Below are 24,919 nucleotides of genomic sequence, written 5' to 3' on the forward strand. Positions count from 1 at the left end.
GATGTTAGTGTCAACCCCGATGTTAGTGTCACCCCCGATGTTAGTGTCACCCCCGATGTTAGTGTCACCCCCGATGTTAGTGTCACCCCCGATGTTAGTGTCACCCCCGATGTTAGTGTCACCACCGATGTTAGTGTCACCCCCGATGTTAGTGTCACCCCCGATGTTAGTGTCACCCCCCGATGTTAGTGTCACCCCCGATGTTAGTGTCACCCCCGATGTTAGTGTCACCCCTGATGTTAGTGTCACCCCCGATGTTAGTGTCACCCCCGATGCTAGTGTCACCCCCCGATGTTAGTGTCACTCCCGATGTTAGTGTCACCCCCGATGTTAGTGTCACCCCCAATGTTAGTGTCACCCCCAATGTTAGTGTCACTCCCGATGTTAGTGTCACTCCCGATGTTAGTGTCACCCCCGATGTGACACTATGTGATTGTGTCACCCCCGATGTTAATGTCACCCACGATGTGACACTTTGTGATTGTGTCACCCCCGATGTTAGTGTCACCCCCGATGTTAGTGTCACCCCCGATGTTAGTGTCACCCCCGATGTTAGTGTCACCCCCGATGTTAGTGTCACCCCCGATGTTAGTGTCACCCCCGATGTTAGTGTCACCCCCGTTGTTAGTGTCACCCCCGATGTTAGTGTCACCCCCGATGTTAGTGTCACTCCCCGATGTTAGTGTCACCTCCGGTGTTAGTGTCACCCCCGATGTTAGTGTCACTCCCCGATGTTAGTGTCACTCCCCCCCCCCCTGCCTTGCACTCTGAAGACACAACACACAATTGAATTCTCACTCGTCACAGGCATACAGTGCCCGGGACGCCTCGATCCTCGGCACGCTCATGAGCCAATGCCTTCATGAGCACTATAGGCCTATCCTGCCGGCCTATCACAGTAGCTGGCCCCTCCTCCAACCGAGGCCACGGCTCTCTCATATTGCTCAATTGAGGAGTGGCTTCCATCCCATTATGTCCCTGTTGACGAGGAGAGAAAACCTTGTCTCCCCAGTGGAGGAGCCATACCCAACCCACCTCCCCAGTGGAGGAGCCATACCCAACCCACCTCCCCAGTGGAGGAGCCATACACAAGCCACCTCCCCAGTGGAGGAGCCATACACAAGCCACCTCCCCAGTGGAGGAGCCATACCCAACCCACCTCCCCAGTGGAGGAGCCATACACAACCCACCTCCCCAGTGGAGGAGCCATACACAACCCACCTCCCCAGTGGAGGAGCCATACACAACCCACCTCCCCAGTGGAGGAGCCATACCCAACCCACCTCCCCAGTGGAGGAGCCATACACAACCCACCTCCCCAGTGGAGGAGCCATACACAACCCACCTCCCCAGTGGAGGAGCCATTCCCAACCCACCTCCCCAGTGGAGGAGCCATACCCAACCCACCATCCTCAGTGGAGGAGCCATACACAACCCACCTCCCCAGAGAAGGAGCCATACCCAACCCACCTCCCCAGTGGAGGAGCCATACACAACCCACCTCCCCAGAGAAGGAGCCATACCCAACCCACCTCCCCAGTGGAGGAACAATACCCAAACCACCTCCCCAGTGGAGGAACCATACCCAACCCACTTCCCCAGTGGAGGAGCCATGCACAACCCACCTCCCCAGTGGAGGAACCATACCCAAACCACCTCCCCAGTGGAGGAACCATACCCAACCCACCTCCCCAGTGGAGGAACCATACCCAAACCACCTCCCCAGTGGAGGAACCATACCCAAACCACCTCCCCAGTGGAGGAACCATACCCAACCCACCTCCCCAGTGGAGGAACAATACCCAAACCACCTCCCCAGTGGAGGAACCATACCCAACCCACTTCCCCAGTGGAGGAGCCATGCACAACCCACCTCCCCAGTGGAGGAACCATACCCAAACCACCTCCCCAGTGGAGGAACCATACCCAAGCCACCTCCCCAGTGGAGGAGCCATACCCAACCTACCTCCCTAGTGGAAGAGCCATACCCAACCCACCCCAGTGGAGGAGCCATACCCAACCCACCTCCCTAGTGGAGGAGCCTACCCAACCCACCTACCCAGTGGAGGAGCCATACTCAACCCACCTCCCCAGTGGAGGAGCCATACCCAATCACCTCCTTTGTGGAGGAGCGATACCCAATCCACCTCCCCAGTGGAGGAGCCATACCCAATCCACCTCCCCAGTGGAGGAGCCATTCCCAACCCACCTCCCCAGTGGAGGAGCCATTCCCAACCCACCTCCGATGGTGGGTTTGGGTAAAAATATACAAAAAAGAGAAACAAAACTACATCTGAAAGGTTAGGAAAAGGATAATATATTCAACAAATACGTCAAAAAACACAATAAACTACGTCTGAAAGGTTAGGTTAAAGGGTTGGGGAATAAGAACATATGATAGAACCCACTAAATACACTAAGATTACAAAAGGTTAGGTTAAGGGGTTGGGGAATAAGAACATATGATAGAACCTACTAAATACACAAAGATTACAAGAGGGTAGGTTAAGGGGTTGGGGAATAAGAATAAATGATAACAAACATAATAAATACAACTTATGAGCAACTTGATGAACTTTAACAAATAACCCTTGATCTGCAAAAATGGCCATTTGAGAAATTAGCCCTTGAAACGAGTAAGTTCCCATATATAACAAAAATCCTTTGAAATGGTTAAACACCCAATCTTAAACAAATAACACTTGAAATGCAAAAACGTCCATTTGAGAAATTATCCCTTGAAACGAGTAAGTTTCCCATATATAACAAAAATCCTTTGAAATGCTTAAATATCCAATCTCTAACAAATAGCACTTGAAATGCATAAGTGACCATTTGAGAAATTAACTAATGAAATGAGTAAATGAATATGAGACAATGATTGACGAAACACAAAAGACAAGAAGGAATACTTATGTAAGTAAGATCATGCCTGGTTTGACTAGATAAGTTAGGATACATCAGTTTGGGAATGTAAGATTAAGTTAGGTAAAGCAAGTTAGGTTACGTTAGGATAGGTAAGATAAGTTAAATAAGTTAGGTTAAGTTAGGTAAGGTAAGGAAAGTTAGGTTAAATTATGTAAGTTAGGTAAGGTAAGTTAAGTTAAGCAGGTTAGGTTATGCAGGCTAAGTTAGGTAATGTAGGTAAGTTAAGTTAGGGTATGTAAAGTTAAGTTAGGCAGATTAAGTTAGGTAAATGTAGGTAAGTTAGGTTAAGCAGGATAAGTTAGGTTAAGTCAGGTAAGTTAGGTAAGATAGGTAAGGTAAGGTAAGTTAAGTTAGGATAGTTCAGAGAACAGTTTTAGGGTAAAGTGACTGCGAAAATATATTTTAACAGAAATGCAGGTTTGGTATGAAAAGCTGAACTAGTTACATTTTGGAGAGAAATTTTATGACTGAAGATGTCTTAAAGAATAACATGATGGAAGAAGGAGAGTTTCTTTGATGAACGAAGGTGTCTTAGAGAACAACTTTTGGAGAACGAAGGTGAATTAGAGATCACTTTGGTGACTATGAGAATAACTTTGGTCAACGAATATGGATTGGAAAGTTTCTCTAATGAACGAAGGTGACTTAAAGATTAACTTTTATGATTTAGAGAACATCTTTGATGTCTTAGATAGCAACATTGATGTTTTAGAGAACAACTTTTGATGACTCTGAGAATAACTTTTATGTCTCTGAGAATAACTTTTATAACATAGAAATTAACTTTAATGAACAAAAGTGAGTTACAGAATAACTTTGATGACTCTGTGAATAACTTTGTTGACTTTGAGAATGTCTTTGAGAACATGAGTAGTATTTTGTTAGCTCAGAGAATAACTTTGATGTCTTAGAGAAGAACATTGATGGCTTAGAGAGAATATCTTTGATGAAAGATGATGTCTTGGATTAACTTTGACGTCTCTTGGAATAACTTTGATGACTGAGAATAACTTTTGATAGCTCTGAGAATGACTTTTATGCCTCTGAGAATAACTTTGAGGATGCAAGTAAATTTTTGAGTGTTTGAGAGTGTCTTTTGATATCTTGAAGAGTCCCATTGAAGTCTTAAAGGATGTCTTTGATGTCTCAAAGGATGTCTTTGAGTGCAACTTTGATGTCTTTGAGTAAGTCCTTGATGTCTCGAAGAGTGTCTTTGACTATATTTCTTACTTAACGACATATAATTTTAGTTAGGAACAATGATGAATATGACTATTCTAGCGAAGTGAAAGGTTACTTTAGTTAAGAACAGTGTTGGAAAGAGGCTACACATGACTATTTTAAATGAGAGAAGTGATATTTCAGTTAAGAAATGACAAGGAAACATGATGAAGTAACTATTTTTTAGTTGACTGATGAATACTTTAGTTAAGGAAAAAGACAAAACATGACGAGGGAGACTATTTTTTGTGCTCCCCAAAGTATAATGTCAGTTAAGAACAGCGATGAAAGATATCTTTGGTTATTTTTTCTTACTTGACAAAACGTAATTTTAGTTAAGCAAAAAGACAAAACATGATGAACATGGCTTTTTCTGTTGATTGATGGATAATTTTAGTTATGAAATGACAATGAAACATGAAGAACACGGTTATTTTCTGATGACTGGGGAATAAGTTTAGTTAAGAAATGAGGAATTTATTATTTTTAGTTGATTGACGATGGATAAAAGCTAGTTATGAACAGTTTTGGAAAGTTTCCTTTGACAATTTTTTCTTACTTGATGAAACATAGCGGCTGTTAAGAAAGTGCTGAAAGAAGTTTCCTTTGACAATTTTTAGCTAAGAGAAAGGTTGTTTTAGTTAAGAACAGTGTTGAACGAGGCTATTTCTGACTATTTTTAGTTGACTGGATAATAAGTTTAGTTGAGAAATGACGAAAGTGACTATGTTTTTAGTTGATTGGCGAAAGATTTTTTTAGTTAAGGAACGTTAAATAACATGCAAGGGGAAAAACCCAGAGAACATATGGGGAACATGGCAAAGAACATATGTAAGAAAAGTTGATGAATACAGTGAACATGCTGGGAATATGAACTTACAGAGAACATGAAAACATGATAAGGAGAATAGGGAATACAAAGAATGAACAATGGACTTGTGAAGAACATGGAGAATATGACACAGAATGTAGAAAACATGTAAGTGAAGGTGAAAAAACGAAGTGATCTTGTGAGGAACATGAACTTGTAGAGGAACATGAATATTGACAAAGAACACAAAAATATGGAAGTTAGCATGAATATTGAGTATAAAAGTTGTAAAGAGAACATGTGATGAACATGAAAACATAGAAAATATGACTAGAATTTGTAGAGAACATAATGAGACTAAGAGAAAGATTACAGAAAAAATGGAGATACTTGTGAAAATATGAACTGAATGGGACTGTGAACATTTGAAGAACATGGAGTGAACACGGATGAGAATACGAAGAACACAGTGAATATAGAGAAAATATGCAAATACAGTACGATTATTGAAGGTTTGGATAAGTTGGGGATGAGAAGGTAAGGGAGGGAAAGGGTAAGGTGAGATGAGATGAGATGGAGGAAGGTGTGAGGGGGTGAAAGATAATTACACAGGTTGGGGTTATGTGTGTACTCGGATAAGAGTTAGGCTGGAGACGGACTTGATCGAATATATTTGTCTGATGATCTAAGGCCGAGGAAATGGAGCTTGGCTAATGTCCAGATTAATTTTACTACGTTAGAAATAAGGTGATCTTAAATCTCAGGGTGATTTAGTTAGAAAAATAAAGAACTTGTACAAAATGAACTAAGCTGGGGCACAAGAGTTGAAACTTGATAACTGAACTGGTTTTTATTTACTATGTCTGAAAATGTAGTTGGGTGTTTAAATCTCAGGGGGATTTGGACTGATAGTAATGAATTTACATGAGTGAACTTGGACAGAGGACAAGAGCTAGAGTTTTATAATTGCTTACTTCATATTTACTATGTCTGAAATACAAAGGGTAAAAATTTCAGGGAAATTGATGGGTTATTTACAAAGATACGAAAGAGAACTAAGGTGGGGACGAAAGCTGGAGCTCAGTAACTGACTTGATCTTATTTACTAACTTTGAAGTATGTCTGCTTTAAATTTCGGGGAAAATTGATCTGTTACTAACGATCTTGTACAAATGAACTAAGGTGGAGGACGAGAGCTGGAGCTCGATAACTATTTTGATCTTATTTACGGTGCCTGAAATACAGAGGGTAAAAATTTCAGGGAAATTGATGGGTTATTTAAAAAGATACGAAAGAGAACTAAGGCGGGGACGAGAGCTGGAGCTCGATAACTGTTTTGTTCTTATTTACTATGTCCGAAATACAGACAGTATAAATTTCAGGGAATTTGATAGGATATTACTGAAGACACGCGAGGGGAGTAAGGTGGGGTACGAGAGCTGGAGCTCGGTAATGGACTTGATCTTATTTACTGTGTCTGAAATACAGAGGATTTAAATTTCAGGGAATTTGGATTGTTACTAACGATTTTGCTACAAATGAACTAAGCTGGGAACTAGTGCTAGAGTTTGATAATTGTTTGCATTTACTAAACTATGTCTGAAATACAGCGGGTAGAAATTTCGGGGAATTTGAATAGGTATTAACGAAGATACGAGAGAGAGCTAAGGCAGAGAACAAGCACTGGAGCTCGGTAACTAAATTACTGTATTGAAATACGTTTGAAATATGATTATTTTAAAATTTTAGTGAGATTGGAATGATAGTATTCATTATACGACAGGGGACTAAGGCAGGGAACGTGAGCTAGAACCTGCTTACTAACACGATTTATTTGTGTAAAACTGAGTTGCTTAATGAAAAGGAGCAAACATATGATGTCAGAAAATAGCTGAACTGAATGAAAGGAGAGAGAGAGAGAGTGCAGGGACGGTCCAGATATTATGGAGAAGATAAGATACGATATGATAAGAGGCGACCTACAAGAAGCGTCTGGCTGGCCGGGCCTAAGGTAAATAAAGGTAACGCGAGAGATTGCGAGGTAAGGGGGGAGGGAGGGGGTGTGAGGTACGAGACCTGAAAACCTTGGTCCGAACAGGTGATTTTCTAAATTTACCTGAAAAACTATGGCTTACACAGACGATTTTTGTAAGTTGAAAACAGGTAAAATATGTCCGTAGAGTTCTCCTGGAAACCCTAAAGCGCTACACACGTTATTTGAATTTCTCCCATAAGGCCTTAACAAACTTCTAAGTCTCGGAAATTATTTTTCTCATAAGAATTCCATACTTCTAAAATCTGTGACACAAAATTTACCTGAAAACCCTGGCTCACAGACACGATATTTCCCAGAAAAAAAAAAATATCGTCAGTGAGATGTACATCTCACAGGGGTCCTCTCGCCAAAAAAAAATATCGTCTGTGCGCTGTACATCTCACAGGGGTCCTCTGGCCAAAAAAAAATATCGTCTGTGAGATGTCATCCCTACTACTGAGGCCAGGTCGAGGCCCGGGCCGCGGGGACACTAAAAAGCCCCGAAATCATCTCAAGATAACCTCAAGATAGTTGTGTATTGTTTATATTTTCATGCAAGTTGTGTATATGTTGTAATTGTATTTGTGTGAATTGCGTATTTGTGCTAGTAGTGTATTTACGTATTTGGGCTAGTTATATATATTGTACGTATTTCTGCTGGATATGTATTTGTTTGTATTTATGCAAGTTGTGTAATAATAATTATGAAAGATGTATAATAATTGTGCAAGTTGTGTATTAATTTGAGCATGTAGTGTAATTATATATGGAGGAATTGTGTATTTACACCTGCTGTGTATTGTTTGTCATTGCACAAGTTATGTAATTATATAGCAAGTTTGCTTGTACTAATTGTGCAAAGATGTGTAATAATTACACAATTTGTGTAATAATTGTCCAAGTTTTATAATCGTCTTGTGGGAATTGTGTATTTACGCAAGTTGTGTTTTTAATTTGCTGAAGTGGAACTGGTGCAACTTTGTTTTTTGTGTGCAAATTCTGTATTTATATAAGTTCTGTATATGAAATCTGAAAAAATAGATCTTCATTAGTAAGTGTATTTTGGTTTATGAGACAATGTGTGGGTATTTTGTGGAAATTATGTTTGTGAAATTGTGTAATTTTAGTGAAAGCCCATTTTGATTGTCTAAATGTGTAAGCAATTTGCTATATTTGTGCATATACAATACTTTGCGTAAATGTTATATTCTGAGTGTATGTGCAATATTTGAGTAAATGGTATATTTTTGTGTTCAACTGACATATTTTATATGTAAATGACATATTTGGTCTATTAATGACATATTTTGTCTATACACATACATTTGTGTGTGAATGGCATATTATGTGTGTAAATAATATATTTTGTGCATAAATGACATAGTTGGTGTGTAATTGCTGTATTTTCTGTGTAAATGGAATTTAGTGTGGAAAAGCTTTGTGCGTAAATGCTATATCGAGTGAATATGTGTATGTGTTTTATACTGTGTTTTCTTTTTTTTTATTTTGTGTATTTGTAGTGTAAGTGCAAGTGTTGCATTTTATGTGAATGATGTTAAAATTATATATATTTTTGTGCGCCTTATCACAACCTTAGCTTTTTATGAATAATTGCAAATATATTTATTTCAATGGGACATATACACCCTGGTTTATCCATTTGAATAGCATGTAGGTGGGCATTTAATAATATTTTGAACTTGCTTGAATAATATGGTTACCTTGCTGATTGGTATGCATTAATATAAATTAACAGTATAAATAATTAAGATTACTTGGGGTGAATGTGGGGCTACTGCAATCTTATTCTTAATACATTTTAGGGATTATTCTCTATGAACGTATGGTTTGTGGAGTATGTGTAGGTATGTATATATGTATCTGTGACTGTTGGTTTAGAAATAAGTTAGCTGATTTGCGTAGCAAGATTAGGATTTTTGGGGTGTAGAAAATATTATCCTATGAATATAGTGGCTAGCATCCAGCCAAGTTTCTAGATGGGTGAATTACGGTGCGACATTTGGGCAGCTATTTGATGGATGTGAGGACAGCTGAGCACAGGTACTAGGTCTGCTGTCCTGCCAGATGTACGATTCTGCATAAATTGCTGTACGACATTTGGGTTGCTATTATAGTTTTGAACCCATCACTGCATAATGAAATGATAACAGTTGTGGATGACTAAAATGTATATTCTTAAACTTCTGATTAGGTTAGGTTAGGTTGGGGAGGGATAATCGAGCCATTTTTTGAATAATAACATTAAATATATACTACATAGATATACAGCATGCTAGGGCCTCATTACCCATCTGGTGACGTCACACACAGTTGAACAGTCGGTTTGCAGTAGAGCCTTAATACCTATCGGTTAATGGGTGACAATACTTTATCCCTATACTGGGGCAGCTTTTGTAACATCGCTAAAACAACAACAACGGATCTCATTGCTGTAGAATGCATTTGTTTGTATATTTAGTTTAGGTTAGGTTTGATAAGGCTTATGAATTACATAACAGAAATATATGAGCAATGAGAGAAACAATATGAGCAAGGCATCAGAGCATCGCCTGTGATGAAACACAGAGTACAGTTGAGGTATTGCAAGAGATATTAAGAGACTGCACTAATGTGTGAACCTCCTAGGAACCGCATGTAGAACGTCGGCTGAAAGCAAAATCCCCCCATTGGTGGATCGAACCGCATTAGGGATGATGACGTCAGATTGAAAGTCGTCAGAATGATGAAAGTCGAATCTGACCAATCAAGGAGGGGCTGAATTTGTAGCACACTAATCAAATCTCTGCACATATAAACTCGGCCAATAGGAGCACGCGACTGGGAGACACGGTGTGTGGAACCCGACGCAATATAATGATTATACTTAGGACTGCACAGGATAAATTCGCATGGAGAAGCTAATGTGGTGTTGGTTCTGTTGTGTGGATTACCAAGAGCTTGAAGTCATGCAGAATACTGACACCAAACCACACATCGGAATATGGAGAAAAGATGACGTGTCGGACCGTCCTGGACCAATACCAAGTCGTTGTCAGGAGACATATTTTCCCTGCTCTCTCGTGCACTGAATTAAGTACGAAATTGCACAGTGCACCAGTGATGTGCACCGTGATTCAACTTTCTGTATATAACTTTTCCACAGTCGTGTTGGGTGTCGTTGGACAGCCCATGACATTTGCTAGCCATTGATGTCATTCTGATCGCGGTATCAGGTCTGTGAAGGAAATTACAGGAGGGAGTTGATTTCAGGGAATTTTTGTACAAGTCAAGTGTAGAGACGGAGGTATGGGGGGGTTAACGGCCGTAGACCACCCCCCTATCACGTGTCCACCTCGTGTGAGGGGGGTAGCGTCATGGGGCAGGTGCGGGAGTGGCTGAGGGCCTGGGCCTCAGAAATGCTGAACCGTGATTGGCCAAGACGCTGAGGGGTACCGCATGGGTACCCCAGGCATGATATTGGCGGGAAAAGACATTCTTACCTAAGACGTTGCTGCCTGAGGACAGGACATTTCCCGTGCTAGGCCAAGCAACGGGAAATACCGCCTACAACGTTACTAAAGTCACGCCTACATCTTGCTATCTTTCCGTGTGCCGTGCGTAAGAATCCGGTAATCGGAAAGGGGCTTGTATCGAGCCGTGTGAATTTGTCATCTAGCCGCGTAATTGTGGGACGCCATCTTAGAGGAGCTGGACTGAGTGAGGCGTTAATTATCGGGCTACAAAAACGACATCCGCCGTCGATCGTATCTGTGCTTGAAGATACTGCTGTGAGACGTGCTAGAAAGGGTTTCAGTGTTATGAGAGAAACCTTAAATGTTATAATTCTGAGGAACAGTGAAGGACTTCATCTCGGGTCTCGTATACCGTCGTAACACCGTGTACCGTCGTATCCTGGGGTACCGTGTCAAGTGGAAGGGGCGTGGTACCGCATCCCTGCTGTTGTGCGCAACCTTGGCTGCCTGTGCCGGTGTGTCTGCGCCATCCTGGTATCTGTGTGTGTGTAGAGCTAAACCCGTGGTCTGGGACCCTGTGCTCCACCTGACCACGTGTAGGAAGTGAGGACGCCTACGTCATCATCCAGCAGCAGCAGTGGGAGTGTGATTGACGTGTATGTGTGAGTGAAAGAGGGGCCCCACATCATTAATGTAAGTACACTGTTTCCGTTTGGGTAATAAAACTCTGAAGCTGGGTACGCCCCCAGTGTTCCGTTGTCCTCTGTCCCTGGGACCACCTGGGGAGGTGAATGGGAATTAGAGACGTGTGAGTCTACCCTGTTTGTCATCAAGTTGAGGATTGGGCCCAACTGTGATTTTTGACGTGTGTGAAGACACCTAGTGACACATTCAGAGGTAGAGTGAGTTATTTACTTCTATTATTTTTCTATGTGTCGTGTATGTATTCGCTGTAATTTGATTCCCTTTTTCAGCAGTAAAAAGTGGTAACAGGGAGATTTCCCTTAGTTATATATTTTACTGTTGTGTTGTGGTAAAGTGTGAATTATTGGTGGATAATTTACTGGGGGAAGTCATTTACAAGTTTTGCCGTGAGTGGCAAGGATGTACTGTGATGTACTGTGTTGTACCGTGTGTAAACCGTAGACAAGTTTGACCTTGGTGGAAGGCGTTGTGTACTGTGAAGGATTCCGTGAGAATTAAAGTCAGTTAACGTCACCGGGGGTCACGATTTACTTAACGAGGTCACTTGTTCGTTGAACATTGTTGTGATTAACGTAGGGACGTGTAAAAGCAACAGTCACAGTGAAGTTCAAAGGAAGGAAGGAATTGTCAAGTGAAGACTAACGTAGTGTTAACGAGTTAACGAGCTGTCGTTAATTGAGTAATTAACGTAAGGGGTTGACGGTCTGCTATGATCGGAGTCAATTGCGCTGTAATTAAGCTTCCGTAATTCGTTGGACTGATCAGCTCTGTCGGCGGACAGAGTGATTAAGCACTCGTAGCTAATTAAAGATAATTAGTAATCGCCACTTAGTGAATTCACCAGGTGTTGATGTTGTTGTTTACACGGAGTATTGGAACATTGTGTGTGGTACAGTAGTCTACCCTCGTTAAGGTAATCTTGTCGTAAGACCGGAAGTGAACTGTCAGTTGAGAGACAGTAGGCTTTATCAATACTCGTCTGAATTAATAGGCTGTTGTATTCAGTAATTAATTGAGAATTACTCACCGAATGCTTGACTTTCATGTTGATGTAATTAATTGATTTACGAGTTATTGATGCCATTTAAGTGTCGTTGAGACACGTGTGTGTTAACGTAATTGTTTAAATTCAATTAGAGTAACTTTTGTTTTGATTGTCCTGAGAGACAAGTGTTAATGTAAGATTTTTATAAGGGGTTATCATTCTTGGATTAACCGCCTTGTTACTTGGTACCTCGTTGTGGGCAGCGAGCGCCAGTCAAGTTTTTTGTGATTATAGTATTGGTCACCGTGAAGCCGTGACAATATTGATTGCAAGCTTGCGTCACCAGTGGGCACCACTGTGTTCAGTTAGTGTCATTGTTCAGTCAGCGACGACGGGATAAGGATACCGTGGGTCCATCAGGCTGTTGATTAGCTGTTTCTTTAATGTGCCACTGGAGTGACAGTAAAGTAACGTAAATTCACTGTGTAGTAGTTTTAGTTCTTATTTTGTGAATAAATTGTTTTGTTATAGAAAACGGTCGTTTACGTCAAACCTTCCAATATTACTGCCCCACATTTTATGTTCTGCAACGCTTTGCCTGCTTATGTTCATATCAAGTCTGTATCTAAAGCTCGAGTCCATAGCACAGCACCACACTTCTATAAATAAGAGGTGAGAATCCGTCGGCTACCCTTTATTAGTTTGTCAACTAGGAGGAGCCAGTGACCTAAGTGACAGGTGTTACCCGAGTGGTTTCGCCTGGCGGTTTGCTCCCGCGGTCCTATGATCTTAGGCTTTAAGATTAAATATCTGCCACTGGCAGCTCTTGCTGTTTAAGGTCTACCTCTCTTGCGAGGTAGTTGCGATTAACGTAACATCAATAGGACTTAATTCCTTTGATAACCTGTCAAGGAAGAAAATCTCACAGTCGTGTGATAATAATCCACAACCTAATAGTGGTCCAGAAAGGACCGAAACGTCGTAGTTTCTCCATTATCTGATGTGTTGTTCGATCATCATATCTTCAGAAACGTTATTGTGACTCAGCGTCTACATGAAGAATATTGCTATGGTAAAATCGACTTTTTCTCTAAGAAAATAACAGAAATGTAACGTAAAAGTGGAGTCGAACGTTGGATTCCCCTGTCCAAACTCCAGTGGAGTTTTGGCGCGAGGAGGCGCATGCGTCAGTGATTTTGAAGGAACAGCTGTCATTGGCAGTGGGAGAATTACCAGGTATTAAGTAAAGGTGATGGAGGAGTAAGGAAGAGAGTAGAAGGGCAGAGCAGCATAGGAAAGAACAGGGAAGAGGAAAGAACGGACGAGGAGTGAGACGAAGAGTAAGGAGATGGAACTGTGAGAAAGTCACGAAAAAGAGCAGTAAAGAGAAGAGACAGCAAGGAAGAATGAGAGGAAGGAAGTGAAAATGGAGTGAATCAAACGAAAGAGAAACTCGGAGAGAGAGAGATGGAATAGATTATAGATGAAAAGGCCAGATGAAGAGGGAATGCGAGCTGTAACGATGTCAGGATGACAAGGTGAGAGAAAATAGTAGTTGATTAGAACTGATTAGGTTTGTGAGAAAGAAGAAGAATGAGTGTAGAGGGCCCGTACTAGGAAAATAGGATAGGATAAAAATAAGAGAGAGAGAGCAGGGAGCAAAAATAGGTGGTAGGGGGAGGTAATAGGTGTGTACACAGCAGTACTGCAGCATAATGCTCCGTCAAGCGGAACACCGGAAGCATAACAGGTGCCATCAGGGGCCCACCGGTACGAATAAAGCGTTTATTGATTCCGGATAAAAGAGGCAGGGGATAAAACACAAAATATATATGCCGGTTAAACGAACAGCGTGTCCGGTGTGTTCGTGTATAATGTATTTCAAGGATGTATAGAGGATGTAGGTAATAGTGTATTAGAGAGAGAGAGAGAGAGAGTAGACAGACAGTCAGACACAATAATTAATTTAGTGTGTGAATAACGTCACTCTGCTCTTCTCACTGATTTTACTGTTTCTCTGGCCTCGTCCCTGTTATACTGGTTTCGTTACTCTCACAGTGGCCCCGGTCCTGTCACACTGTCATCGTTCCTGTCTCACTGTCCCCTGTTCTGGCACACTGGTTTAGTCACTGTCTCACTGGTAACGTTAATGTCACGCTGGCCACGCCTCTGTCACACTGGCCACGTCACTGTCATGTTGGCCACGTCACTGTTACACTGGCAACATCACTGTGTTTCATCGCATTATTCTTTAGCCATTTAGGTACAAAACACTTATGGAGTAACGTGGAGAGACCTCTGATCCAGGGTTATGGTTGAGCAATTATTCCTGACATTCCAGACTGCCAGACAGAGCCAAAAGGGCGCTCGTCTGAGGTAGAAGAACCTTTACGTTTGTCAAGTTTTATGGCTGTGAGAGAGGAATTGTTTCCTGGTACCCACAGGTCCCGTGTCAAGTTGATGTGTGGGAGGTGGGTTGGGTATGGCTCCTCCACTGGGGAGGTGGGTTGGGAATGGCTCCTCTACCGGGGAGGTGGGTTGGGAATGGCTCCTCCACTGGGGAGGTGGGTTGGGAATGGCTCCTCCACTGGGGAGGTGGGTTGGGAATGGCTCCTCCACTGGGGAGGTGGGTTGGGAATGGCTCCTCCACTGGGGAGGTGGGTTGGGAATGGCTCCTCCACTAGGGAGGTGGGTTGGGAATGGCTCCTCCACTGGGGAGGTGGGTTGGGAATGGCTCCTCCACTGGGGAGGTGGGTTGGGAATGGCTCCTCCACTGGGGAGGTGGGTTGGGAATGGCTCCTCCACTGGGGAGGTGGGTTGGGAATGGCTCCTCCACTGGGGAGGTGGGTTGGGAATGGCTCCTCCACTGGGGAGGTGGATTGGGTATGGCTCCTCCACTGGGGAGGTGGATTGGGTATCGCTCCTCCACAAAGGAGGTGATTGGGTATGGCTCCTCCACTGGGGAGGTGGGTTGAGTATGGCTCCTCCACTGGGTAGGTGGGTTGGGTAGGCTCCTCCACTAGGGAGGTGGGTTGGGTATGGCTCCTCCACTGGGGTGGGTTGGGTATGGCTCTTCCACTAGGGAGGTAGGTTGGGTATGGCTCCTCCACTGGGGAGGTGGCTTGGGTATGGTTCCTCCACTGGGGAGGTGGTTTGGGTATGGTTCCTCCACTGGGGAGGTGGGTTGTGCATGGCTCCTCCACTGGGGAAGTGGGTTGGGTATGGTTCCTCCACTGGGGAGGTGGTTTGGGTATTGTTCCTCCACTGGGGAGGTGGGTTGGGTATGGTTCCTCCACTGGGGAGGTGGTTTGGGTATGGTTCCTCCACTGGGGAGGTGGTTTGGGTATGGTTCCTCCACTGGGGAGGTGGGTTGTGCATGGCTCCTCCACTGGGGAAGTGGCTTGGGTATGGTTCCTCCACTGGGGAGGTGGTTTGGGTATGGTTCCTCCACTGGGGAGGTGGGTTGTGCATGGCTCCTCCACTGGGGAAGTGGGTTGGGTATGGTTCCTCCACTGGGGAGGTGGTTTGGGTATTGTTCCTCCACTGGGGAGGTGGGTTGGGTATGGTTCCTCCACTGGGGAGGTGGTTTGGGTATGGTTCCTCCACTGGGGAGGTGGTTTGGGTATGGTTCCTCCACTGGGGAGGTGGGTTGGGTATGGTTCCTCCACTGGGGAGGTGGTTTGGGTATGGTTCCTCCACTGGGGAGGTGGTTTGGGTATTGTTCCTCCACTGGGGAGGTGGGTTGGGTATGGTTCCTCCACTGGGGAGGTGGCTTGGGTATGGTTCCTCCACTGGGGAGGTGGTTTGGGTATGGTTCCTCCACTGGGGAGGTGGGTTGTGCATGGCTCCTCCACTGGGGAAGTGGGTTGGGTATGGTTCCTCCACTGGGGAGGTGGTTTGGGTATTGTTCCTCCACTGGGGAGGTGGGTTGGGTATGGCTCCTTCTCTGGGGAGGTGGGTTGTGTATGGCTCCTCCACTGGGGAGGTGGGTTGGGTATGGCTCCTTCTCTGGGGAGGTGGGTTGTGTATGGCTCCTCCACTGAGGATGGTGGGTTGGGTATGGCTCCTCCACTGGGGAGGTGGGTTGGGAATGGCTCCTCCACTGGGGAGGTGGGTTGTGTATGGCTCCTCCACTGGGGAGGTGGGTTGTGTATGGCTCCTCCACTGGGGAGGTGGGTTGGGTATGGCTCCTCCACTGGGGAGGTGGGTTGTGTATGGCTCCTCCACTGGGGAGGTGGGTTGTGTATGGCTCCTCCACTGGGGAGGTGGGTTGTGTATGGCTCCTCCACTGGGGAGGTGGGTTGGGTATGGCTCCTCCACTGGGGAGGTGGCTTGTGTATGGCTCCTCCACTGGGGAGGTGGCTTGTGTATGGCTCCTCCACTGGGGAGGTGGGTTGGGTATGGCTCCTCCACTGGGCAGGTGGGTTGGGTATGGCTCCTCCACTGGGGAGACAAGGTTTTCTCTCCTCGTCAACAGGGACATAATGGGATGGAAGCCACTCCTCAATTGAGCAATATGAGAGAGCCGTGGCCTCGGTTGGAGGAGGGGCCAGCTACTGTGATAGGCCGGCAGGATAGGCCTATAGTGCTCATGAAGGCATTGGCTCATGAGCGTGCCGAGGATCGAGGCGTCCCGGGCACTGTATGCCTGTGACGAGTGAGAATTCAATTGTGTGTTGTGTCTTCAGAGTGCAAGGCAGGGGGGGGGGGAGTGACACTAACATCGGGGAGTGACACTAACATCGGGGGTGACACTAACACCGGAGGTGACACTAACATCGGGGAGTGACACTAACATCGGGGGTGACACTAACATCGGGGGTGACACTAACAACGGGGGTGACACTAACATCGGGGGTGACACTAACATCGGGGGTGACACTAACATCGGGGGTGACACTAACATCGGGGGTGACACTAACATCGGGGGTGACACTAACATCGGGGGTGACACTAACATCGGGGGTGACACAATCACAAAGTGTCACATCGTGGGTGACATTAACATCGGGGGTGACACAATCACATAGTGTCACATCGGGGGTGACACTAACATCGGGAGTGACACTAACATCGGGAGTGACACTAACATTGGGGGTGACACTAACATCGGGGGTGACACTAACATCGGGGGTGACACTAACATCGGGAGTGACACTAACATCGGGGGGTGACACTAGCATCGGGGGTGACACTAACATCGGGGGTGACACTAACATCAGGGGTGACACTAACATCGGGGGTGACACTAACATCGGGGGTGACACTAACATCGGGGGGTGACACTAACATCGGGGGTGACACTAACATCGGGGGTGACACTAACATCGGTGGTGACACTAACATCGGGGGTGACACTAACATCGGGGGTGACACTAACATCGGGGGTGACACTAACATCGGGGGTGACACTAACATCGGGGGTGACACTAACATCGGGGGTGACACTAACATCGGGGTTGACACTAACATCGGGAGTGACCATGAATATACTTCTGCTCTATTAATTAACAAGTACTTGTTGCACCTGTTCTGGTACATTAAACCTGTCTATTAATGTCCGGTTAGGGACAAAACACAGTATGGTGTTCGTTTTTATTACTTAAAACAATTAATTGTTGAATTAAAAGCTTCTTGAGTATTAATTTCACTCCTGTCATTTATAACAGAAGGCGTGTCGATTTAATGTGCTTAATAATTCCTTTGTTGTGTTGCTTGGTTTGTTTCATGTTCAAGGTAAGCCGTCCCCATGTCAGTGTTATCACAAGATCAGAATTAAGAGAGTGGGGCCCCCCGTCCCATCCCAAATACTTATCCTGGCCTGATTGACGAAGATTAAGCCACCCAAGAGGTGGCACGGGCATGAATAGCCCGTAATATCCTTACCCTTTCCCAGTGCTATATATATAATCGTAATGGCTTGGCGCTTTCCCCCCTGATAATTCCCTCCCTCTCCTTGTCCTGAGAATTATTGGGTCAAGGTGCATAGGCTGTTAATTGTTTATAAATACCAAGTTAATACGTTATTCTGTAAGAAACGTTTAATCAAGTGTCCGGACCGCTGCTGGCGCATTCATCACCGTGAGGTGAGGTCAAAGGTGCGTTGAGGGATTTTTTTTTCCATTTTCTGGGTTGCTCTTAGAGCGTTGTAGCGTAAAAATGGAGTAAGAGAGGGGGGAGGAAAAGCATGGGAGCACTAAGACTTGAATTTGAGAAAAAAGAAAAACTAAGTGAATGAGAGTGAGGGTGAGAGAATGGGAGCATTAAGACTTGAATTTGAGAAACAAGAGAGCATTTGAGCAAATGAGTGAGAGGGGGAGGAAGAGAGAGAATAAGGGAGAGAGATAGAAAAGGAGGGTTAGAAGGAGTAGGAGTAAAACAAAGTAAAAGAAGGAAAGAAGGTTAAGTGGGATGGTGGGTTTGGGTAAAAATATACAAAAAGGAGAAACAAAACTACATCTGAAAGGTTAGGAAAAGGATAATATATTCAACAAATACGTCAAAAAACACAATAAACTACGTCTGAAAGGTTAGGTTAAAGGGTTGGGGAATAAGAACATATGATAGAACCCACTAAATACACTAATATTACAAAAGGTTAGGTTAAGGGGTTGGGGAATAAGAACATATGATAGAACCTACTAAATACACTAAGATTACAAGAGGTTAGGTTAAGGGGTTGGGGAATAAGAACATATGATAGAACCTACTAAATACACTAAGATTACAAGAGGGTAGGTTAAGGGGTTGGGGAATAAGAATAAATGATAACAAACATAATAAATACAACTTATGAGCAACTTGATGAACTTTAACAAATAACCCTTGATCTGCAAAAATGGCCATTTGAGAAATTAGCCCTTGAAACGAGTAAGTTCCCATATATAACAAAAATCCTTTGAAATGGATAAACACCCAATCTTAAACAAATAACACTTGAAATGCAAAAACGTCCATTTGAGAAATTATCCCTTGAAACGAGTAAGTTTCCCATATATAACAAAAATCCTTTGAAATGCTTAAATATCCAATCTCTAACAAATAGCACTTGAAATGCATAAGTGACCATTTGAGAAATTAACTAATGAAATGAGTAAATGAATATGAGACAATGATTGACGAAACACAAAAGACAAGAAGGAATACTTATGTAAGTTAGATCATGCCTGGTTTGACTAGATAAGTTAGGATACATCAGTTTGGGAATGTAAGATTAAGTTAGGTAAAGCAAGTTAGGTTACGTTAGGATAGGTAAGATAAGTTAAATAAGTTAGGTTAAGTTAGGTAAGGTAAGGAAAGTTAGGTTAAATTATGTAAGTTAGGTAAGGTAAGTTAAGTTAAGCAGGTTAGGTTATGCAGGCTAAGTTAGGTAATGTAGGTAAGTTAAGTTAGGGTATGTAAAGTTAGGTTAGGCAGGTTAAGTTAGGTAAATGTAGGTAAGTTAGGTTAAGCAGGATAAGTTAGGTTAAGCAGGATAAGTTAGGTTAAGTCAGGTAAGTTAGGTAAGATAGGTAAGGTAAGGTAAGTTAAGTTAGGATAGTTCAGAGAACAGTTTTAGGGTAAAGTGACTGCGAAATTATATTTTAACAGAAATGCAGGTTTGGTATGAAAAGCTGAACTAGTTACATTTTGGAGAGAAATTTTATGACTGAAGATGTCTTAAAGAATAACATGATGGAAGAAGGAGAGTTTCTTTGATGAACGAAGGTGTCTTAGAGAACAACTTTTGGAGAACGAAGGTGAATTAGAGATCACTTTGGTGACTCTGAGAATAACTTTGGTCAACGAATATGGATTGGAAAGTTTCTCTAATGAACGAAGGTGACTTAAAGATTAACTTTTATGATTTAGAGAACATCTTTGATGTCTTAGATAGCAACATTGATGTTTTAGAGAACAACTTTTGATGACTCTGAGAATAACTTTTATGTCTCTGAGAATAACTTTTATAACATAGAAATTAACTTTAATGAACAAAAGTGAGTTACAGAATAACTTTGATGACTCTGTGAATAACTTTGTTGACTTTGAGAACATGAGTAGTATTTTGTTAGCTCAGAGAATAACTTTGATGTCTTAGAGAAGAACATTGATGGCTTAGAGAGAATATCTTTGATGAAAGATGATGTCTTGGATTAACTTTGACGTCTCTTGGAATAACTTTGATGACTGAGAATAACTTTTGATAGCTCTTAGAGAATAACTTTTATGAACGGAGATGTTTGAGATTAACTTTGACGTCTCTGAGATTAACTTTGATGTCTTAGAGAAGAACATTGATGGTTTAGAGATAATATCTTTGATGAACGAGAAAATACTTTTTGATGACATCGAGAATAATTTTGATAGCTCTGAGAATGACTTTTATGCCTCTGAGAATAACTTTGAGGATGCAAGTAAATTTTTGAGTGTTTGAGAGTGTCTTTTGATATCTCGAAGAGTCCCATTGAAGTCTTAAAGGATGTCTTTGATGTCTCAAAGGATGTCTTTGAGTGCAACTTTGATGTCTTTGAGTAAGTCCTTGATGTCTCGAAGAGTGTCTTTGACTATATTTCTTACTTAACGACATATAATTTTAGTTAGGAACAATGATGAATATGACTATTCTAGCGAAGTGAAAGGTTACTTTAGTTAAGAACAGTGTTGGAAAGCGGCTACACATGACTATTTTAAATGAGAGAAGTGATATTTCAGTTAAGAAATGACAAGGAAACATGATGAAGTAACTATTTTTTAGTTGACTGATGAATACTTTAGTTAAGGAAAAAGACAAAACATGACGAGGGAGACTATTTTTTGTGCTCCCCAAAGTATAATGTCAGTTAAGAACAGCGATGAAAGATATCTTTGGTTATTTTTTCTTACTTGACAAAACATAATTTTAGTTAAGCAAAAAGACAAAACATGATGAACATGGCTTTTTCTGTTGATTGATGGATAATTTTAGTTATGAAATGACAATGAAACATGAAGAACACGGTTATTTTCTGATGACTGGGGAATAAGTTTAGTTAAGAAATGAGGAATTTATTATTTTTAGTTGATTGACGATGGATAAAAGCTAGTTATGAACAGTTTTGGAAAGTTTCCTTTGACAATTTTTTCTTACTTGATGAAACATAGCGGCTGTTAAGAAAGTGCTGAAAGAAGTTTCCTCTGACAATTTTTAGCTAAGAGAAAGGTTGTTTTAGTTAAGAACAGTGTTGAACGAGGCTATTTCTGACTATTTTTAGTTGACTGGATAATAAGTTTAGTTGAGAAATGACGAAAGTGACTATGTTTTTAGTTGATTGGCGAAAGATTTTTTTAGTTAAGGAACGTTAAATAACATGCAAGGGGAAAAACCCAGAGAACATATGGGGAACATGGCAAAGAACATATGTAAGAAAAGTTGATGAATACAGTGAACATGCTGGGAATATGAACTTACAGAGAACATGAAAACATGATAAGGAGAATAGGGAATACAAAGAATGAACAATGGACTTGTGAAGAACATGGAGAATATGACAAAGAATGTAGAAAACATGTAAGTGAAGGTGAAAAAACGAAGTGATCTTGTGAGGAACATGAACTTGTAGAGGAACATGAATATTGACAAAGAACACAAAAATATGGAAGTTAGCATGAATATTGAGTATAAAAGTTGTAAAGAGAACATGTGATGAACATGAAAACATAGAAAATATGACTAGAATTTGTAGAGAACATAATGAGACTAAGAGAAAGATTACAGAAAAAATGGAGATACTTGTGAAAATATGAACTGAATGGGACTGTGAACATTTGAAGAACATGGAGTGAACACGGATGAGAATACGAAGAACACAGTGAATATAGAGAAAATATGCAAATACAGTACGATTATTGAAGGTTTGGATAAGTTGGGGATGAGAAGGTAAGGGAGGGAAAGGGTAAGGTGAGATGAGATGAGATGGAGGAAGGTGTGAGGGGGTGAAAGATAATTACACAGGTTGGGGTTATGTGTGTACTCGGATAAGAGTTAGGCTGGAGACGGACTTGATCGAATATATTTATGTCTGATGATCTAAGGCCGAGGAAATGGAGCTTGGCTAATGTCCAGATTAATTTTACTACGTTAGAAATAAGGTGATCTTAAATCTCAGGGTGATTTAGTTAGAAAAATAAAGAACTTGTACAAAATGAACTAAGCTGGGGCACAAGAGTTGAAACTTGATAACTGAACTGGTTTTTATTTACTATGTCTGAAAATGTAGTTGGGTGTTTAAATCTCAGGGGGATTTGGACTGATAGTAATGAATTTACATGAGTGAACTTGGACAGAGGACAAGAGCTAGAGTTTTATAATTGTTTACTTCATATTTACTATGTCTGAAATACAGAGGGTAAAAATTTCAGGGAAATTGATGGGTTATTTACAAAGATACGAAAGAGAACTAAGGTGGGGACGAGAGCTGGAGCTCAGTAACTGACTTGATCTTATTTACTAACTTTGAAGTATGTCTGCTTTAAATTTCGGGGAAAATTGATCTGTTACTAACGATCTTGTACAAATGAACTAAGGTGGAGGACGAGAGCTGGAGCTCGATAACTATTTTGATCTTATTTACGGTGCCTGAAATACAGAGGGTAAAAATTTCAGGGAAATTGATGGGTTATTTAAAAAGATACGAAAGAGAACTAAGGCGGGGACGAGAGCTGGAGCTCGATAACTGTTTTGATCTTATTTACTATGTCCGAAATACAGAGAGTATAAATTTCAGGGAATTTGATAGGATATTACTGAAGACACGCGAGGGGAGTAAGGTGGGGTACGAGAGCTGGAGCTCGGTAATGGACTTGATCTTATTTACTGTGTCTGAAATACAGAGGATTTAAATTTCAGGGAATTTGGACTGTTACTAACGATACAGAGGGTAAAAATTTCAGGGAAATTGATGGGTTATTTAAAAAGATACGAAAGAGAACTAAGGCGGGGACGAGAGCTGGAGCTCGATAACTGGTTTGATCTTATTTACTATGTCCGAAATACAGACAGTATAAATTTCAGGGAATTTGATAGGATATTACTGAAGACACGCGAGGGGAGTAAGGTGGGGTACGAGAGCTGGAGCTCGGTAATGGACTTGATCTTATTTACTGTGTCTGAAATACAGAGGATTTAAATTTCAGGGAATTTGGATTGTTACTAACGATTTTGTACAAATGAACTAAGCTGGGGACTAGAGCTAGAGTTTGATAATTGTTTGCATTTACTAAACTATGTCTGAAATACAGCGGGTAGAAATTTCGGGGAATTTGAATAGGTATTAACGAAGATACGAGAGAGAGCTAAGGCGGAGGACAAGCGCTGGAGCTCGGTAACTAAATTACTGTATTGAAATACGTTTGAAATATGATTATTTTTAAATTTTAGTGGGATTGGAATGATAGTATTCATTATACGACAGGGGACTAAGGCAGGGAACGTGAGCTAGAACTTGCTTACTAACACGATTTATTTGTGTAAAACTGAGTTGCTTAATGAAAAGGAGCAAACATATGATGTCAGAAAATAGCTGAACTGAATGAAAGGAGAGAGAGAGAGAGAGTGCAGGGACGGTCCAGATATTATGGAGAAGATAAGATACGATATGATAAGAGGCGACCTACAAGAAGCGTCTGGCTGGCCGGGCCTAAGGTAAATAAAGGTGACGCTAGAGATTGCGAGGTAAGGGGGGAGGGAGGGGGTGTGAGGTACGAGACCTGAAAACCTTGGTCCGAACAGGTGATTTTCTAAATTTACCTGAAAAACTATGGCTTACATAGACGATTTTTGTAAGTTGAAAACAGGTAAAATATGTCCGTAGAGTTCTCCTGGAAACCCTAAAGCGCTACACACGTTATTTGAATTTCTCCCATAAGGCCTTAACAAACTTCTAAGTCTCGGAAATTATTTTTCTCATAAGAATTCCATACTTCTAAAATCTGTGACACAAAATTTACCTGAAAACCCTGGCTCACAGACACGATATTTCCCAGAAAAAAAAAAATATCGTCTGTGAGATGTACATCTCACAGGGGTCCTCTCGCCAAAAAAAAAATATCGTCTGTGCGCTGTACATCTCACAGGGGTCCTCTGGCCAAAAAAAAATATCGTCTGTGAGATGTCATCCCTACTACTGAGGCCAGGTCGAGGACCGGGCCGCGGGGACACTAAAAAGCCCCGAAATCATCTCAAGATAACCTCAAGATAGTTGTGTATTGTTTATATTTTCATGCAAGTTGTGTATACATTGTAATTCTATTTGTGTGAATTGCGTATTTGTGCTAGTAGTGTATTTACGTATTTGGGCTAGTTATATATTGTACGTATTTCTGCTGGATATGTATTTGTTTGTATTTATGCAAGTTGTGTAATAATAATTATGAAAGATGTATAATAATTGTGCAAGTTGTGTATTAATTTGAGCATGTAGTGTAATTATATATGGAGGAATTGTGTATTTACACCTGCTGTGTATTGTTTGTCATTGCACAAGTTATGTAATTATATAGCAAGTTTGCTTGTACTAATTGTGCAAAGATGTGTAATAATTACACAATTTGTGTAATAATTGTCCAAGTTTTATAATCGTCTTGTGGGAATTGTGTATTTACGCAAGTTGTGTTTTTAATTTGCTGAAGTGGAACTGGTGCAACTTTGTTTTTTGTGTGCAAATTCTGTATTTATATAAGTTCTGTATATGAAATCTGAAAAAATAGATCTTCATTAGTAAGTGTATTTTGGTTTATGAGAC

General features: G+C 41.9%; 1 protein-coding gene across 1 annotated transcript in view; it reads left to right on the forward strand.

Annotated features, from left to right (window-relative positions):
• Positions 1 to 254: 254 nt before the first annotated feature.
• The window catches only part of LOC138373567 (elastin-like), a 120,144-nt gene continuing 95,479 nt past the window's right edge, over positions 255 to 24,919 (forward strand). The window contains exon 1 of the mRNA XM_069339783.1: positions 255 to 551. Within this exon, the coding sequence (XP_069195884.1) occupies positions 255 to 551 (297 nt within the window). The remainder of the gene's footprint in view (positions 552 to 24,919) is intronic.

Source organism: Procambarus clarkii, chromosome 42, assembly GCF_040958095.1.
Source record: "Procambarus clarkii isolate CNS0578487 chromosome 42, FALCON_Pclarkii_2.0, whole genome shotgun sequence".
Taxonomy (NCBI): Eukaryota; Metazoa; Arthropoda; class Malacostraca; order Decapoda; family Cambaridae; genus Procambarus; species Procambarus clarkii.